We start from the raw sequence: 20,096 nt of genomic DNA, 5'->3' as shown, positions 1-20,096 counted from the left end.
TTTTTTTACCTAGACTTCATGATGCCCAAATTCAGGACCAGTGAATGCATGAACTTTCTGTTCTCCACATCATGTTATACAGTGCTTTCCTTACATGTGGTAGAAGCTCAAATGTCTAGTGACTGGATTCATTAAGCAAATTATTAATATTGAGAACTGTCAGCATAGGGATACTGATATTTTTATATAGTATTATAAACAACTAGATTCAGTTGTCTTTTATTCTGTAACTGCTTTTGGGTTGGGGAGGAGTAAACACTAGGCTTGAAAAGCTACTTTGGTTTATAAATTTTTGCTTTATTTGGACGTAGATCTCCCATACAAGTGAATAACTCATTGGTGAAACCACTAAGAGAACGCATCCATAAATCAATGGAAGAGAAAAAAATTAAGGTACAGTTTAATGTATTGTCATGAAAATGGTAGAAATTGATTTATTTTTTGAAGAAATATATAAAACAGAGCTGGTTATGGTAAATATAAATTGTGCACGGAACAATAGGAATTAAATGGAAAATGAATTATGACAGTTGACATACAGAAATTTTTCTTTTATATAATCTTGGCCAATCTGTTTCTAGCTTATTCATTTTGCTGGATCTAAAAAGGAAAGGAATAAGCCCCTGCTATAAATGTTCAAGAAATATCTGTTCAGTGAATGAAGGAGAACATAACGGAACATGTTTTCTCATTTACATTTCTATATCTTAAACCGAATTTTGAGAGACTGCATAATTTGTTTTCTTTCCAGCTAAAGACATAATGGCAGAATATAGTTATTTGTAGATTGAGATCAGGAGAACATTTGACATTGTTCATTGACTAGAACTACTCTTCATATTTTCATTTGGTTTAGATGAAGTTTTCCTGTTCTCACTTGAAACATGTGTGCCTATAAGTAGTCAGTAATGTGGTGTTCAGTGTTTATTTGTTTGGTTTTATTTTTCAAAATGAAACTTGATCTTAAATCATTCATTTATTCAACATATATTTATTATCTACTATGTGTCAGATACTCTTCTATGGCAGGGAATTCATTCATTTGTTTAACAAGATGTTCATGTTAAATTTACAGTGATTCTAAAATTGCCTAATACTTATTCATTTTGATACAACTTTGAGAACTCTAATTTGTATGTTCTTTATATTCCCATTTGGAAAGTAGTTACAATTAGCAAAACTTTTAGTTATCTCTATGTCACCTACATATCCTAACCCCGTTTAGTTTTTTTTATATGTGTTAGTAAGTCTTTCTATTGATTATTAATAGTTGCTAATAACTGATAGCTGTGGAATACCTCATTGGGCTTTATAAAATTTTTCTGATAATAAAATGTCAACACTTTGCAATTAACTGTTAGTACTTGTAGTTAAGGCATGAGATTTTTAAAGAAAACATCTATTCTTTAGACTTGATTAGAGACAGAAATGTAACATGTAAATTTAAAAATTTTTTTCCTGCTATTGATACTGATAGACTTCAATATTTTCATTTAAAGATTATTGAGGTAGTATGTTAGAACTAAGTAAATGAAAGTGAAAATACCTATCTGAAGAATGAGAAGGGATTTTCTTTCAGAAATTTGTAAGAGTCAGCTAATCACTATAAAATGTATAGTGTAGACAAATTTAATATATAGAGAAATTTAGAAAGTTTTGGAAAGCAGAAGAGAGACTGTCTAATCCAGTCTCATTTACAGATGAGGAAACCAACATTCTAAGAAATCACATTATCCAAGATCTTATAACTATCATGAAATATTTTATGCCAGCGTGCAAAGCCATGGTTAGCTGTCAATGGGATTATATAACTACATTGCTTTTGTTACTTAACAGTGGAGCTGGCTTAGTCTATATAGCTCTAATAAATGGCAATAAAGAAATGAAAGAATTGGTGTTTATGATTCTATTTTTATAGTACAGTATCCTTTATAAAAGCAAAGTGTGAAAATACTTGATTTAGCCAGGTATATAGCTGAACCATAGCCAGGTAGAGTACTTGTTGGAATAATAAAAAATTGTTGCTAATAATTGCAACTAAGTAACTATGGAAAAGTAGTTTAACAGCTAATTACCCTGTTATCCTATTACTTTTGCTCTTTTGGCATACAATTTTTTTTTTGTCATGGCAAGAATGTATGATCTATATTTAAAATGCAGTCTTGGAAAGATCACTGTGAAGGTAGGAAGTATTAAGGAACTTAGAATGATGATGTTGTAGTGGGTACTTGATTATGAAATGTTAGTGTCATTGTAGGGAGCAAATTAACTTTTTTTAGACTCTTGTTTCCTTATTCATAAATAGAAATGGATACTCCTGAACACAAAATTCTATGAAACCATTATGGAAAGTGTTTATTAAACATATTCACTTTCAGTCCTCAAGTTTTATGTCCTACTGTAGCTTATTAGAAAACTTGTCTGTTGTGGTCAAGTAAATTTTCCCGTGAAGGGAATCAGAGGGTTCTTCCAGAATCTTCATGGCTTTGATAGAAATCTTTAGAAAATGTTTTCTCCCTATTTTTACCCCCAATTTCCAAGCAATTTATACAAATATCCTTATATCTTTTTATTAAAAGACTTTTTGGAGAGATACTTACCTCCTTATGTCTCCAGATAAATTCATTTCATTCCTTCCAGCTGAGTTTAGCAGTTTTTGCACATCGGGCACAACTGAAAGGTCAACTATACAGGCCTTTTCCTTATCCTCCTATAGTATATGTATGTCAAAATAATCATCAGTGTTAGCTGACTTAATAACTTAAGTGAGCTGGTCAGGAAAATACTGGAATAAATACCATGGAGTGATCTCAGGAGTGAAAATTTGGACGTAGGTCGTGTAAAAAAATTGACTGCTATAACTGGTACTCTCAAGCTGCCAGGCAGGCCAATGCTCATGATGTTAGAAAATTCTTAAGTATGTATCTGAGTTTAACCTTTAGGGTATTAGAAAACTCTGAGTATGTCCAAATTAAAATGGTGGACTTAGGTCAACTCATAGAATTTCCCTCCTTTTAAAATGACACTTAAAATGAGTAAAGAATAGTAAAACCTAGCAAAAATGTTTGCCAACAACAAACAACAAAGGATAATGTAATTAGATATAATAAACTTCAACAGCTATGGCCAAGGAAAGAAACTGAAGACTTCAGAGTGAAGGAGTGCGGCGTGACTTAGTGACTTAATCTGGCTTCAGTACCCAAATATTGTTCAAGTGACTTGGCAGAATCCTGAGAATTATCACTAATATATCCACATCCGAGGAGCCACCTGCGTTTGTGTGTTCTTGCCTCGTTTTGCTTTCCTTTTCTGTCAGAGAAGTAGTAGCAGTGGTGACGGTGGAATAGGAAAGTGGATAAAATGTGGAAAATGAACCCTGGGACTCACACCCTAGTGTGACATACTGAATTGGGGGAGATATCCGAAGGCTCCCCTCTCATTTGAAAGAAAAACAGCCCCTGAGCAGGGTGAGCAGACCTTCTTAGAATACATGTAACGTGTAATAAACCCTTAGAAGAGAGTGCAGAACCCAGAAACTTTTTTCAAGCTGTGTTATCCTCTCAGCCGAACCCCTCTTGTGCCTCTATCATTCCTCAGGCTACAGAAAAGTGAGGGATAACAAACTGTGTGGCATCAAAATATAACAGAGGAGAAAATAAAATGCTCTCAAAGAAGGAGGGATCAGAATCAAGAAATCACTCATAGATTTGAAGGCTTCTGTTCCTAATGTGGATATAGTAGGCCATAGCAGGATACCTTTTGTGCTGCAATAACAAAATAAATGGCAGAAAATGGGGACATATATTTTAAAGGCATAGGAAAGCTATGTAATCAAAGCAGTTTAAATAAACTAAAAATCTGGGGAGAGTAAAGGTCTTCCGAGGTGAGCTGGCTGTTATCAGCTATTTCTTCCCCGGGATTCTTTGCCAGGTCTGGGTGTGACCTGAAGGTTAGTGTTGGCCTGTGCAAAGGAACTCTAGTGGAAAAGAGGAAGCAACAAAACTCGAGTGTCTCGAGGGGTTGGCAACAGTTTGGGAACTTCAAGGGCCCTAAATGCATACTTATTTTGACCTAACATACATGCGCCGAGTTTTTGGAGCTGTGAGTGAGGCCGAGGAGCCTCAGTCCAGTTCCTGACATCAGCTGTGGCCTTGAGGTGCCTAGAAGACAAGGCTCTGCTGGAAGAGCAGGGCCTGCCTGAAACACGTGGCTGTCTCCTTGCAATATTTAGACGTGGAGTGAGGTGGAGGGCCAAAGAGCACATGTCAAAAACCTCTGAAGGACAGACTGAATCCTCCACACTTTCAGGTCAGAGGTCACAGAGATGCACAGGCTCTCAGATGGGAGCCTGGGAGGGACATTCCTGGGGAAGACGTGAGCGCCAGAGCTGGAACGCAGCTCAGCCCTGACTGCATGGAGGTTGTCAGTCCTTTACTGTGTCCTCCCGGTGGATACAAGGGAAGCCCTTCTCCGTAGAAGAGGACTTCATCTGGAGCCCACACTGTTCCTTTGTAAACAGTATCCAGCTGAAATGAAACGTGCTGGACATGAGAAGAGGAAGGAAGGTTTGTCTGTTAGTCAGGAGGAAAAACTAACAAATGATCCAGATATTAGAATTAACAGACAAGGAATGAAAAAATTTTCAACATGTAAAACAAATAAAATGGTTGAAAAATCGGAGAATTCTAGCAGAGAATTAAAATCTATAAAACAGAATTCAAATAGTCATTTCAGAACTGTAAAAACATCTAAAATTAGGAACTCATTAGATGAGTTTAATAGTAGATTGGACATAGCATTAGGTAGCATAAGTGGATGTACAGAGGTCATTAGAAAAATCTTCAACCTAAAGTGAAGAGAAAATACAGAATGAAAAAAACAAAAGAGAAGAGTAGGCACAGAGAACAAGTCTAACATTTGCCTATGTGGAACTCCAGAAGAAGAAGAGAAAATGGAAACAATATATGAAGATATAGTTATTGTAAATTTTCCCAAAGCGTAATTCCTTTCACATCAGGTAGTAGTTACAAGACATGGGCAACACATGTAAGGTTTCCTTTACTGAGACGGAATTGCAGATGGGTTCTACTATTATGGACCCAGCGAGCAAACATGTCCCAGAGTCCCCTGAGAAGCCATCTGTAGCACATGAAAGGGCCACAGGACATAGAGTGCAGAGGTTTTTTCCCAGAGCAATGCTTTCCCATAGAACTTCCATTTTCTGTGGTTCTGTGTTTGTGCTACTCTGTAGGTGGTGGCCACATTCGCCTACTGAGCGCCTGCAATGGGGCCACTGCAGTTGAGGAACTGGATTTTTAATTTTGTTTCAGTTCTTGGAATACATGTTGCTAGCCTATTGAAACAATCGCAGTTCTGGTAGATTAGAGATACCTACGAATTGCAGTAACTAGAAGCCCATAAGTAGAGGAAATGGTGCTCTGACTATGGGAAGTTAGAATAGGTAGGATTTAAACAGGCAGAGAGAATAGAAGAGAGCGTTTCAGGCTGAGCAAACAACCTGATGAAAGCATTAGATGGCCTTCAGGTATCAAGCGACTGTGTATTGTGTAGTTGTACAAAACACATGAGTAAATAATGCGGGACAAGGTTAAGGAGAGTGTGGCTTTTGTGGCTTTAAGGAAGTTATTTTTTTGGTAGGGCTTACTGTAAGGATATGTGCATGAGAACCAGAGAAAGGTGGAATGTTTTAAGAACTTGGAAGGAGTGGTTGATAGAATGAAACTTAAGCAGCACAGTTCTCTGTGCTGAAATGTGAGTTAGCTTTTCTCTGCATGTTACTTCTCTCTTCCTTCTGTACTAAGTGGTTTCATTACTTTATTGAGCAGAGGAGAGTTTACCCAGTACATATTTTTCTATCTCAAAGCTTTTGTTTTTAGGGTGATTTGGCTGTTCTTGGCCAGTCTGCTTCTCTCATTTCTCTATCATGCGGTCGGTCTCCTTACTCTCTTTGAAAGAGTAGAATCTATTCTGTTCATCTATTTTGTACCTCCAAGCATTTGCTTACCGATGTTTCTGTGTCCTCATACCTTCTGCATACATCTATTACAGTCTGTTATAATTTTACTTAATTCATTTAACAAGCATGTACTAAACACTTCCTGGATACCAGGCTCTGTCCTAGACACTGGGGAAACTTCAGTGAAAAAAACAGAAAAAAACCCTTATGGACAGGTCTTCCACAGGTATTTGTGGGTCTGGGGTGCCAGAATCTAAATGGAAGTCCCTCACCTACCCCTACACCCCTTCAACCCTGGTCCTGTTCCATATTCTTAGGGACACTCCACCAAGGGGCATACACCCCAATCCCCGTCACCTTTGCCATAAATAGGCAGCCCTGGAGCCTAGAGGAGGCCAGTGGCAGCCCAGTGCCTAGGACAGCTTGAGCAGGGAATTCTGGGGTCCCAGCTACTTGCAAGAGGATCTAAAAGGGGAGCCATGGTCCCCTGGTGGGCCTATCTGAGGCCCCATTGATGCCTTTCCCTGTGGGGAGGGGAGGGCCACAAGAGGGCCAGAGTGGGCCACCAGTTAATTGGCAAACTAAGGGTTTTATTCATGGAGCTCTGCATTTTAGTTGGGAGAGGGAGGCGATAAACAAAACAAGCAAGTTACCTGTATTTTTCAGACTATAAGATGCCCCCTCTCCCAAATTTGGGAGGAATAATGGTTGTTAATGCTGCTGTTGAGTTCTGTTTACATTTACATTGGTGAAATATTATGTTATTTATGTTATTAAATATTGTACCACATTTTTTGCTTCAAAAATTTTTCCCCTATTTTCCTCCTGTAAAACCTAGGTGCGTCTAATGGTCTGAAAAATACGGTACTTACACAGTATGTTAGGAGGTTATCAGTGTTATGGAGTGAAGTAAAGCTGGGGAGGAGAATAAGGAGACTGCGTTCCTTTGTCTACGATTTGGTTTTAAACAGGATGATCAATCAGTACTGGTCCCTTTGAGAAGGTGACATTAAGCAAAGGCTCTAAGGGAGTGAGGAGCATTTTTCATTAGCATGAAGACGGGATTTTTGTATTAGACCGAACTAGAAGTTCACTTAGAAACTGAATTTGTTTTGGCTGAAGTAATGAGTTTGGGATTTGTTGAGTATCTACTAAGTGTCGGCATTAAACTAGACATTTTGTATCCTTCATCCTAATTACTCCTTGCTCAACTCTGGAAGTCGTCATTCTCCAGACCATACAGCTAGTAAGTAACAGGGCAAGGGTTTGTATTCCGGTAGAAGACTTCAAAGTTTATGCTGTTCCTGAAGAGTAAATAAGGTATAGTAGTTATAATGAGGAGTCATAAAAAGACAATGCTTCTACTTAGGCTGCAAATATTATCTTCTATTTAGCAAAAGTAAGTGAAATGTCACCGAAGAAACAATGGATCATTCGCTGCATTTATAAATTCATATACCATAAGGGTAGCAAATCTGTTCTTTTGAAAGTGTGATAATGTAAGAACAAAAAGATATATTTAGAGTGTTTATTTTTAGTTACATATTTAAAGGGTACATGAAGAATAATTTCCTTTTTCAAACTTGTTGATCTACTGATCAGTATAGTGGCTTAGAACTTTGCTTTTCTTAATAATACTCCGAGAGTGTCTGCAACTTTTCAATATTTTGACTCATTCGTTTCAACTGGAGTCAGGCTTTCCTATGTGAAGTACTATTTTCCTCAAACTGGGAACCTACTAATAATTTCAATTTGAAAAGAGCTTGTGGCAAAAGGACTTCTCCAATTCTTGGCAAGTTTGAAGTTCATTGCAATTTTACTGTGGATAGAAATCTTTCCAAAGGGGGGAAATCACTCTACAAAGGAAAACTTGCAATCCTTTTCTCTCATGTGACTTGAACATAAAATGGTTTTAACAGCCATGTATGAATCTGGACATTATTCTTAGTTGTTTAGTACTTCAAAAGCACTTTCAAGAGGGAATTGTTTTGCTTATTTGTGATTCCAAATCAAATACACAGAGAGATTTGGAAGATTTGCAACAGGAAGTAATCTCAATTCTATGTAGCCACTAATCTTGTGCAGAAAAATTCAACTTTTATGAACAAAGGGAAAGCATTCTCTTTTAAGTTATAAATACAAGCTAATGTAGCTTGTATTGTTTTAATAACTAAAATGAAGATGCGGATTGTAAGCTCATTTTTTGAGCTGCATTCCTAGAATCATTTTGGAGTTGGCCTGGTCTTGAGAAATCAAATTCAACAGATTTTTCACTCTGTAGAAATACTGTCTTCATATTTGATATTACAGTAATAACTGCATAGTATCTACATAGATCTCTCGAGTTTATATAGCCCTTTCATATTTGTTAATGTCATTCAATCCCTACAGTTCTGTGAGATACATATGTGGCTGAGAAATTTTGTTTATCCTCTAGTCAATAAATGATGGAGCCAGTATTAGAAGCCAGGTGTTTTGACTGCAAATCTGGTGCCTTTCCCATCACATCATTGCTTTTCGTGCTGATTTCTTAGCTGGACCTTAACATTGTTGGCTCCAATCAAGTTCATGATCAATTAAAATTTCTAGATCTTTTTCATATGTTGTTTTTAAGTTAAGCTCTCCTCATCCTGTACATCTGCAATTGATATTTCGAACTTAAATACAGAACTTTGTTTATCCTCACTCATTTTCATCTTATTATTTTCTACTTATGGTTCTAGTCGTCTGAGATCTTTTCGATCTTGATTTTGTTATCCAATTTATTTATTATTCCTTCCAGCTGTGTGTCAACAGCAAATGTAAGTAGAATGTCTGTGATTATAGAAGCCATCCTAGTATTCTTTTAATATACATGTGCCTATCCTAGAGTTGGGACTTAATAAGTGGTAATTAATAAAAGAGATTTTTTGTATAGGGTTGGGGAAACAAAACCTATATGTAATCTTGTATAAAAACAAAAAATGACCCTCAAGGTATTTCTCTAGGTTATTTCTTTTGGACATAAGTATTCCAGGATTACCATAGAACTATTGTGATTCTCTCTTATGTTATGTTTATAAAAAATATTTTTCATTGCAGAAAGAGGAGTTAACTATTTTCCTTTCATACTTGAACCCATTCTCAGGATTTAAACAATCTATTGCCTTGCAAGTCTAGTTTTCTGAAATTGCTCTGATGTCACTATGGGCTCCAGAACTGCTCAGTGGGGGGGCCTGGCGAGAGGAAATCTAGTTATAATAAGGGGGTGTTTACATAACAAAGAAAGGTCCTTTACCTTGATGTATGTTAAAAATTGATAGAAGTAAAACAACACAGCATTCTAAAGACATTTTTATTTATGCTAAATGTGAGATTGGGAAAACATCAGTGGTAGTCACTATCATTGTGTTTTTGTTAGGAACGTTTCCTGGATGGTGCTGATGAAGGCTTTCGTGGTGGGGGGCTCCAGCCCCCAGGTGTCTGCGCCGTCTGGGTGCTGTGGGGCGGCCTAGGCAGCCACTTAGCACCCATTTGCCTCAAAATTCATTTAATAGTGTTGTCAGTTGCTTTAATTCTGTATGTATGGAATTAGCAAAGTCCAGAGAGGGCTAGTTAAAACCTTTACTTCTATTTTAGGGCATCTCGTGGGGGAAATTATATAATGGTAGTTGCATTCATGTGGATTCATGAAAATATGGCTTGTAGTTCTATTATTTCTATTTAACTTTAAAAAAATAGTTTTGACCTTTTACATTTTCACATTTTAAAAAATTTTATATGTTTTTGTGCTTAAGTGGAAGATAGATTCCCAATGGTCTAAATCTTAATTAAATGTAATGTTTAGTAATCTGGAAGCTGTAGGATCTCATAGATGCCATTAATTAGAAAGATATAAAATGTGTCGCCCTGAGAAAATGGGATTTTGTAAAGCAGCTGGACTGGACGCTGCTCTAACTTCTCCTAAACCGTAGTCAGTGGGTTTCACCACCATTATCTTTGCAAAGATCTGAGTGGGTTAATTCAGTGATCTTGTTACCGAACAACAGGAGGAGGTCCAAGGGAGGGGCAATACAATATTTGGCCCACCTAGGGATGCCCAAAACTGCTGTACAACAGGGGCCCCTCCCAAAAACCAAAATACTAAAATCTACTGGGCCCTTCTGTCCGCCGCCAATTGGAAACACATCTCTTAATGCCAGAGATTTGTGAAAAGGAAACAAAATGTTTATTTAATGCTATTCAGGCCTAATGCCACCACTAAAATATCAAAGTCCTTTAGGTTGTACACCTACACCCACACAGCGCTCCCTTCTCCCACTGTCCCAACTCCAGGTACCGTAAATCAGGAAAAGAGCACACGTCTGTGTTGCAGGCCGCCGGCACCGTCAGCTGTGTCACCGTGCAGGATCTCGAGTTAATCCAAAGTACTGTGGTACCCTCTCATAGTCCACTGGCAAGAGTCCTTTGTACCCAGTTCCAGTCAAAGTCTCTGTGCTTTTCAGGCCCTGCGGCCAAAGGGGGGCACCCCAAAGCCGCGTGGGCCTCTTCTACCAAAGCTGCAGGAGTCCGCACTCCACCAAAAGCATGTGGCTGTCTTCTTCACCTGGCTGCAGGGATCTCCATTCTGGCCAAGCTGCGTGGTTTTTCCCTTTCACCTGGGAAAGAGGGGGTCCACACTCCGCCAAAACCACGTGGCTCCCTCTTTCACCCCACCAACAGGGGGTCCTTACTCTGCTGAAACCGCGTGGCTCTCCCCCATCTGCCCAAGCAGGGACCCTTCATGTCCTGGAGCCAGTCTTTTCCAAGCTCCCACACAGCGGCCCTTCCACTCAGGGGCGCAGCCCTTAGTTACATCCTGAGTCCAAGCCCTCCTCACTCAGGAGAGCAGCTCATAGATCCCATCTTGAGTCCCAGCTACTACCTTCTCCCTTCTGCCTGGCTCCAAACTTGCCACTGCTATTTAACATATCTATGAAACCAGTTAAAGGTTATAGATATGTTAAATAACCATTCCTCCAGAGGTTAGCTCCAAAACTATTGCTATGCAAAATAGCTCTCAATGGCCTGGCTCCATTCATCCCTTCCCCCTGGGGTGGGGGGCAGTGAGGACATCTTATATGTCTCTCCAATATTTCTATACACTTTGAATTCTGGACACCATTCCAAATCTGTTTTGGGGGGCCCCCCTGGCTGCACCCTGTATCAATCTCTCTGAATATATAACAAACTATATGACTACTGAATATATAAAATAAAGTTGTGCTGTTTTAGACTTTAAGAACTGTATCAATAAATGTTCTGTAAGTAATCAGCAGCATAATGTAGTTGTACTTCGAAGTGCAGTCTTCTTTATTTAATCATTTATTTGAAATTTAAACTTTATTTCTGAAAAGGAATGGGGATGATTTCAGGTTTGGAGAAATCTCATTATAACTGAGTGGCATTATACATCAGGTGTAACTGTTGAAATTTGCATTATCTGTATAGATTAATTTGTTCTGCAATTAATTTCTATCCCTAACACAGCCACTGGGTTTATGTTTGCAGAATACATTTCCAAAACTACTTTCCTGGCATCCTTCTTTGTGACTAAGAATTAAATTTAGCTTTCTAATTTTCTCATTTATGATGTTTGAAGATAAATGCAGGAGTGTATTTTGAATATTCAACCATTTAAATGACTTGGTCAGATTTTCCTAGAATGATGTATTTGAGTCATCTTTCTTACTTTCTTAAATATTCAAGTTTTTAATCAAGAAATAATGTCTCTCGGTCACCTTTTTGTTTTCTTTCAGTTCATTTCTTGGTTAGTTTTCCATGTTTCTTTCACTTTCTTAGTTCGCTTTTCCATCCGACCATTTCTCCCTTCCTCAGTTTCTCAATTTATTGAATTACATATGCTGTTTTTTTCCTAAAGGAGTTGTACTCAGTAATTCTTACGATGAAGAACTTTTATTTTTCTAGGAATATGCTTATCATGTATATTGTTATTAAACTTATCATAAAACTTACTTTCCAAAGCAGTTCAGACACAGGAATTTCTAAGAAAAGCCTCAGAAGAGTCCAAAATTAATATTTCTAAACTTACAAAAATATGAATAATATACATAAAACTGATATTATTAAAGTGCATCAAAATGATAGTTGTAACAATGAATGAATTTGCAAACTATGAAACATCGGGTGTTAGAAGTTCTCAATGAATAATGGTATTTTTAAGGGAAAATTTATGATCCTTGATTATGCTTACTATTAAGTGTATTTCAACCTAGGTGAAAAAATGAATAAAAATAAAGAACAAATTGCTTATTTTCTTCTTTCTTCCCATCACCAGATGAAGCAAACCTTAATTAGATCCCAGTTTGCTTGCACTTACAAAGATGACGGCCCGATAAGCAGGAATGCATGGATCAACATTAACTCAGCATCAAAGCCGGCCCAGGTCCTTCACGTGGAAGATGACCTTTCTGGTAATTGACCTTATTTGAGCAATTAAATAACACTTTAATCGCAGCGTACTAATTGGTTTTAACTTAGGTAAAACTAGATTTTTGTTTTGCAAAGTGTAAAATGTGAAACATAATGGCGTATATTTTTAAAGATAGGTTTGTTTAAGAATTGAAATCTAAGTGCAAATGGATAGATAGGAATAGGACAGTTTGATTTGACTAAATGTATTTAAAGAATAACTTATAGCATGTCAGGATTATGTGTCATGCATTAAAACAAAGCAGGTAGTTGTAGGGATGAAAAATGAAATGGTGAAATGAAAAGTAATATGATAATAATATAGTTGGGTTTGTTTTTTAAAATATTTATTTGTTTGTTTACTTATTTATTTTTAAAGAGAGGGGAAGGGAGGGAGAAAGAGAGGGAGAGACCCATCAGTGTGTGGTTGCCTCTCATGCACCCCCTACTGGGCACCTGGCCCACAACCCAGGCCTGCGACCTGACTGGGAATCGAACCTGTGATCCTTTGGTTCACAGGCCAGCACTCAATCTACTGAGCCACACCAGCCAGGACTATAGTTGTAGTTGTTAACTGTGTAATTTATAGCAGTATGTCATTGCAAATCATAAATTTTTAAATATTCTTTAGCTATTTTTAAAGTTTATTACAAAATTCTCATATCTAATACTAGTAAGTATTATATAACGCATTTTCTTTTTTCATCTTGCATAACAGACAGTGTAAATTCATCTGTTGGAAGACCAACAATTGGAACAAGTTCTGGAAATGTTCATCTGGACAGAAGTAAAAATGCAAAAGTAGAGAGAAAATCAAGTAGTCAGACAGGAAATAAAAGCTCAAAAAGGAAACAGGTGGATTTAGATGATGAAAACATTCTCTGTGATAATGAAAATGAACCATCTCAACATAAAAATGTTAAGATACCTAAGACATCAAACGATTTGCAGAATAAATTGGATGGCAAACTAGCCAGAGTAGCAAAACGCAACAAGTGTACTGCCAAGGACAAATTGATTACTGGCCAGACAAAGTTAACTCAGTTTTTTAGACTATGAATCTGTCTTTTATGTGCTTTAGATTTATGTATACAATAAAACCATTCAAAGACATTTACTTCATTTGTAAGAGATCAGGGTAGAATTATGATGCTTTATTTATTTCGGTGTGGAGTGTACGTGAGGTTAGTATGTGAAACATTGTTTAAAAATACTACTAAGTCATAATAATGCAGAATATTCACAAAGTTTAATGCACAGATAAAGCATATCATGTAGGTCACATATATCTCTTAATACTGCTTTCTTTTAAAGCAGACTTTTAAAATAATATAAGTCACAGTAACATTAAGGGCTTTTCGTCCACAGGCAATTAAATGGTGTTGTTTTCTTCTGAGATGATGTGGCCCAACAACTATTAGACTTGCCAACATGGTCGGTAGACTCTTCCCAGCATACACCTAAGCACTGAAAGGAAAACAAAAGTTTAAATTATTTGCATGACTACTACCATCACATGCAATTTATTAGAAATGAAAATATTGGATCTAGTATAGCTAATTCCATGTAAATCAAAACTGTAATATCTAATTAAATGCTTTTTAATTCCATGTATTTTGCAGGGGTCACTTAATATCAAATGTAATTGAACCATGGTCTTATTTAATTTTGGTATGATTGGATCTAAGTTTAGTTAAACTCAGAGTTCTATTTAATGGTACTAAGATATAGGAATTGAATTTTAAAGGACTACTCACTGTCAAAATCTCTCCTTCCTATAGGAAATTTAGCTGCGTTTTCTTCATCCCCAATCTCTCTCTTTTCTGGCGTTGATTCAGCACTCTGAACTCCATGCTCAGGTGGGAAAGCTACAGATCCTTCTAGTGCAAGATAAGGTTTTATAGCCAGATTCAGTGGCAGACCATGATTTAAGAAATTATGTTTGGAGCCTGAGTTCTGTAAAGAGAAGGTTGATTTGCATTTTTAGCTGTCTTACTGGAAGTGGTAATGTAATACATATTACATAGTATTCTTATTGGTTAATTCAAAGATGCAGTATCTTAGATGCAAGGTTTTACGGAAATAAGCCTTTTGGATAAGAGTTGTTCAGGATGAAAGGACAGTCTGGTATGTATAAAATTTCATCAGTTGTCCGAATGCATATTGCGATTATTTGCTCCTGCTTCTGTTTGTAAAATGAAGTATCATCTTTAAAAATATTCATAAAAATCATTCAAATATCCATTGAAATAAAAGACAAATGCTATTGCCACTCACCTTTGAATTTTTGTTTTCCTCGTCATTCACGAAACTGCTCTCCTCATTTTTGTATTGTTCCAGGGAAGGAGCAACGACTGATTTTTCCGCAGTATCTTCCTTCTGAAAGGCTTTCCCCAGCCTCAGTGTATTAAATACCATGTCATCTTCTAAATTTCTTATGGACTTGGATGCCGAAAGTTTAACGCCTTGAGAAAGCAAAGAAAAAGTTAGTATTAACATGTAGGAAGAGAGACTCATTTTTGCCATTAGTCCGATGTTTGCATAGAGTCAAACCAGGATGTATAAAAGGAAGAAAATTTCTCAAGCTGCTTTGTAAATGATTCCTACCTTTATATATTTTCAGCTTGAATAGAAACCACTTCAGAGACAGACTTTAATCACTTTAGAAGTGACTCATCAGGTAGAGCTAACATTTTGTATAGCTGCTAATACCTCCATTGTTTTGGCTTTATGGCATATTGTTTATCTTGATCGTGAATTTTCTCAGAATCTGATTAAGGTCCTTGGTAGAATGCTTCCCACTGAGCAGATTATAGGCTCTTGAAAATGGGTGGTTATTAAGGACGACCACAGGACATAGGGCTTCCCGCACTGTCATTGTCTCCCTCCGTGTATTTTCTGATTAAGTAAGGTGTTAAAATCAAAGTTACTTCACTCAATAATTATAAGGATAGAAGTTTTACTTTTAATCCTGGTTAAATTGAAGTAATCTTCAAAACGGATTTTCACTCATAAATGCTTGATACGGTCTTTCATGATTAAAGTGCATAGGCCTGTCAGTGTGAACAAAGTCATTCATGCTATACCTAAAATTGGCCTGCCAGGTATGTTTCATCTCTGCATTTACAAAAGGATATTACTGGTATTAATGAATGAACTCAGCAGTTAATGAATAAGAAGTTCATGAAAAGAATATGTGCCCCTTAAATACTAATTTTGGATGATGAATATATTGTGTGATTTTTAATTAAACATTTCATAGTTAATTTCTAATTTTGACCAAGTAAGAGAATACATTCTCGTACATGTCTTCTGGTACATATGTGCAAGAGTTTCTCTAGGGTCTATTTCTAGGTATTGAGTTGCCAGGTCATGGAGCATGGGCATGTTCAGCTTTACTGACGTCACCATGTTTACAGAGTAGTAGCAACCAATAAGCTTCCACCAGCAGGCTATGGGAGTTCCCATTGCTCCATATGCTAGCCAACAAATGGGTATCTTATTTTTCTTTTAATTTGTATTTCCCTAAATACCAAAGAGGGTGAGTGTCTTTTCATATGTTTATGAGCCATTTCTTTTCTCTTATTTAAGATGCCTTTAAAAAATATTTGTCCATTTTCTATTGGGTGGTTTGTATTTTTCTTATTGATTCATGGGAGTTCCTTATACATATATCCTAGATATTAATTCTTTGTTAGTTATATGTATCCTGAGATCATTAATGCATTTCAACATATTCTAGAAGTTTACATGTTTTTACTTTCACACTTAAATTATTAATTTATCTAGAATTTTGGTATGACACAAGATATACAATTTTATATTATCTAGAAGTCCTTACATTTCTTGAATAATTTATCCCATCCCCATTAGTCTCAAGTGCCATTTCTGTAGTATATCAGTTTTCTGTACATGTGTGGGTTTCTTCCCAAACTCTTTATTCCAATGCCACATCTGTGGTCTTAATAATTATAACTTTAAAATCATTTTGATATCTGGTAGGACAAGTTTCTCAGCCCCCTACTCGTCCATTGTTTTTCTTCTACAGCAGTAACTTGGCCATTGTCCATTTCTTTTCCAGATAAATATTAATATCAGCTCTTCAAGTTCTTTGAGAAACCTTGATGGGATTGTGAAGGGAATTATATCGTATCAGTAGATTGAATTTGGAGGGGAACTGATGCCCTTCAGATAATTTTCTCATCCGTAAACATGGGACTTTTCCATATTTATTTAGATCTTTAATCTTTTAATAAAATACTATTCATAAAGGTCTTATATATCTTGTGTTGGAAGTATTATAATTCTTTATTATTTATAATTAACTTATTTTTAGTTACTGTAATTAAGTTACTGTATCTTTTTTTTATCCTCACCTGAGGACAAGCTTACTGATTTTAGAGGGAGGGGAAGGGAGAGAGAAACATCAGTGTGAAAGAGAAACATTGATTCTCTACTGCACACTCAACCTGAAACCGAACCCACAACCTTGGTATGTGCCCTGACTGGGAATCGAAACCACTACTTTTTAGTTTACGGGACGGTGTTTGAACAAACTGAGCCACACCAGCCAGGGTTGTAAATGGTATCTTTTTAAAAAATGTACCTTTTCTAACATTATTGCTGGTTTGCACAAATGTAGTTGGCTTTTGTGTTAGCAAATATTAAAAAAAAAACCTTTCTAAACTCTTTTTAATTCCAAGTAGTTTATAAATGTATTGATTCTTTGAGATTTTCCATGAAGACAATTGATATAAATAATAGAGTGTTGGAATTTTACTTCCTTCTTGCAAGGCCTATAGACCTGTGTGTGTTTCTGTGTGTTTGTCCATGTGCTCATACAAATGGACCGAACTTCCAATAAGCGTTGGAAATGGAGGTCACAGCTTTGTAGACTTACTGATTTCATAGAGAATGCTTTTACTGTTTCACCATTGAGCGTGATGCTGGCTCTAGGGTTTTTATAGGCATTCTTCATAACTTACAGGATGTGCTCTTCCATTTCTGGCATATTATTAGTTTTTCTCATGAATTGTTGAATGTTATTGAATACTTTTTTCTCCATCTATTGAGAGGATCATACCATTTTCCTCTTTTACTCTTTAATTTAGTAAATGAAATGAACAGATTCCTCTCTTGTTAAACTAACCATGTGTTTATGACAGAAACCTTTAGAAATGTTACTGGATTCAGTTTGGTATTATGGGATACAGTACATTTTGTGTTTATTATCATGAGTGAGATTTATCTGTAATCTCCTTTTCTTGTAATTGCCTTTGTCGGCTTTGGCGTTAAGGTTGTATTAGCTTCACAGAACGAACTGGGGATCAAGGTTTGTTCCTTTTCTCTCCCGTACGACTGTTTGGGCTGGGTGTTTTCTTGGTGAGATTTTTTTTCCCAAATGGTTAATTCATTTTCTTCAGTAGCTGTAGAAATGTTCAGCTTCTGGGGTGTTGTTGTTCTTGAGCTTGTTTATTTTAGTTTGTTTAAAGAATTAAAATTATTGTAGAATTTGTTCATTTCACTTGCTTTCCAATTTGTCTGTGTAAAGTTATTAATAATATTGTCTTCTAAATCTTTTAGGCCTTACTCTATCTGTAGTTGTATTTCATTCTAATTATATGTATCTGTGACCTCTTCATCTCTCTCTCTCTCTCTCACTCTCTCTCTCTCATTCTACTTCTGTCTTTGTTTTTTTAATCCTCACCCAAGGGTATGTTTATTGACTTTAGAGAGAAAGGAAGGGGGGAGAGAGAGAGAGAGAGAGACAGCGGTGTGAGACAAACATTGATGGATTGCCGGACCGGGGATCAAACCTGCAATCCTGGTGTCTCAGATGACGCTGCAACCTACTGAACCACCCAGCCAGGGCACCGCATCTGTCTTGTGATCAGGTTTGCCTACTACTAGTTTATCAGGTTTGTCAAAGCTGAACTAACTTTTGGCTTTGTTATTCTTCACTATATAACTTTTTTATTTCACCACTTCCTGCTTTTCATTATTTCTTTACTTTTTGAGGCTAATTTTGCTATTTTTCTAACTACTGAAATTGGAGAGGTAAGTCATTAATATTTAGACTTTACAAATTAGCATTCAAGGCTATAGGTTTTCTTTGTTTTATGCATCAATTTTGCTAGGTCCCACAGTTTTGATAGGTATAATAGTCAACATTTATTTCTAAATTTTACAATTTTCACTACTATAATTTCTTCTGTGACCTTTCAGTTCCTTAGAGAGGTATTTTCAACATTTCAAATATATGGGGATTGAAATTTTGTGGGAGAGGGTACTGAGTTCCCATTAAATTGGATTGTCGTGAGAAATCTTAATCTATAAAGTATTTGAAATTTGTATTTGATTGAATAGTATGTAATTGGTGGTTTTCAACTGTTTTTAATTTACAAATAGCAATTTTCTATGGTTCAGGATATAGAAACTTACCTTGCAGCCTATAATAACGTAACTTTGCATAAAAAGTTCTATTTATTTTTGAGAAAATATGGAAACATTATTGTTGAGAGCAGGGTTTTGTATGTGTACTTAATGAAATATACTAATATGTTATTCAAGTATTATGCCATTGATTCCTTATCTTGTGAACTATCAATTACTGAGAGAGATATTTGCTTATCTTTCACTATGATCATGCTTTAAAATCTTTGTATAATTTGCAATTTTTGTATTATTTATTTTGAGCTTATGTTATTAGGATATTCATATCAGAAATTATTTTAGAGTCCACATAAACCAAACTGTGTATCATGACTTTCTTCTCTCTTCCTTTTATTAAATCCTTTTGAATTTTATTGTTGTTTAAGTACAGTTTTCTGCCTTTTCCCCTCAACCCCTCCCCACCACCCCTGCCATCCCCACCTCCTTCCCCTGTTTCCAACCAGCCCTTGTTTTTGTCCATGTGTCCTTTAAAGTTGTTTCTATAAACCCTTCACCCTTTTCTCCCATTATCCCCTCCCCTCTCCCCTCTGGTTACTGTTAGTTCTTAATTTCAATGTCTTTGTTTATGTTTTGCTTCCTTCTTTGTTTTGTTGATTAGGTTCCAGTTAAAGGTGAGATCATATGGTATTTGTCTTCCACTGCCTGGCTTATTTCACTTAACAGAATGCTCTCCAGTTCCATCCATGCTGTTGCAAAGGATAGGAGCTCCTTTTTTTCTGCTGCATAGAATTCCATTGTGTAAATGTACCATAGGTTTTTGATCCATTCATTTATTGATGGGCACCTAGGTTGCTTCCAGCTGTTGGCTGTTGTAAATTGTGCTGCTATGGACATTGGGGTGCATAGGTTCTTTTGGATTGGTGTTTCAGGGTTCTTAGGATATAATACCAGCAGTGGAATTGTCAGGTCAAAAGGCAGGTTCATTTTTAGTTTTCTGAGAAAATTCCATACTGTTTTCTATAGTGGCTGCACCAGTCTGCATTCCCACCAACAGTGCACTAGGGTTCCCTTTTCTCCCCAACCTCTGTAACACTTGTTGTTTGTTACTTTGTTTATTCTTTCTATTTAATAATGTATCTATTACTACCACCTTTTCTGTATCTTTATGTTTTAGGTATGTCTGGTGTAAATATTATATAGCTAAATTTGGAATTTTTAGTCTGATAAACTATCTCGAAGAGTTTAGTCCATTTATATTTATTTACCGAATTACTGA

General features: G+C 36.4%; 2 protein-coding genes across 3 annotated transcripts in view; one reads left to right on the top strand and one right to left on the bottom strand.

Moving 5' to 3' along the window:
* Positions 1–13,665, top strand: part of PARPBP (PARP1 binding protein) — a 55,306-nt gene extending 41,641 nt beyond the window's left edge. For both annotated transcript variants that reach the window (XM_037160790.2, XM_037160791.2), the window contains exons 10-12: positions 312–393; positions 12,294–12,429; positions 13,146–13,665. In XM_037160790.2, the coding sequence (XP_037016685.2) occupies positions 312–393; positions 12,294–12,429; positions 13,146–13,486 (559 nt within the window). In that variant the 3' untranslated portion in view covers positions 13,487–13,665. The remainder of the gene's footprint in view (positions 1–311; positions 394–12,293; positions 12,430–13,145) is intronic.
* Positions 13,666–13,805: 140 nt separating this feature from the next.
* On the bottom strand, positions 13,806–14,989 carry PMCH (pro-melanin concentrating hormone). Its single transcript, XM_037160792.2, has 3 exons — positions 14,705–14,989; positions 14,185–14,383; positions 13,806–13,894 (listed from the first exon to the last, which is right to left on the bottom strand). The coding sequence occupies exons 1-3, from the start codon at positions 14,951–14,953 to the stop codon at positions 13,845–13,847; spliced, it is 498 nt and encodes a 165-aa protein (XP_037016687.2). The 5' UTR covers positions 14,954–14,989; the 3' UTR covers positions 13,806–13,844.
* Positions 14,990–20,096: the final 5,107 nt, after the last annotated feature.

Source organism: Artibeus jamaicensis, unplaced genomic scaffold, assembly GCF_021234435.1.
Source record: "Artibeus jamaicensis isolate MK-2021 breed Jamaican fruit bat unplaced genomic scaffold, CSHL_Jam_final contig_233, whole genome shotgun sequence".
In the NCBI taxonomy this organism is placed as follows: Eukaryota; Metazoa; Chordata; class Mammalia; order Chiroptera; family Phyllostomidae; genus Artibeus; species Artibeus jamaicensis.
This window is presented reverse-complemented; position numbering and strand designations above follow the sequence as displayed.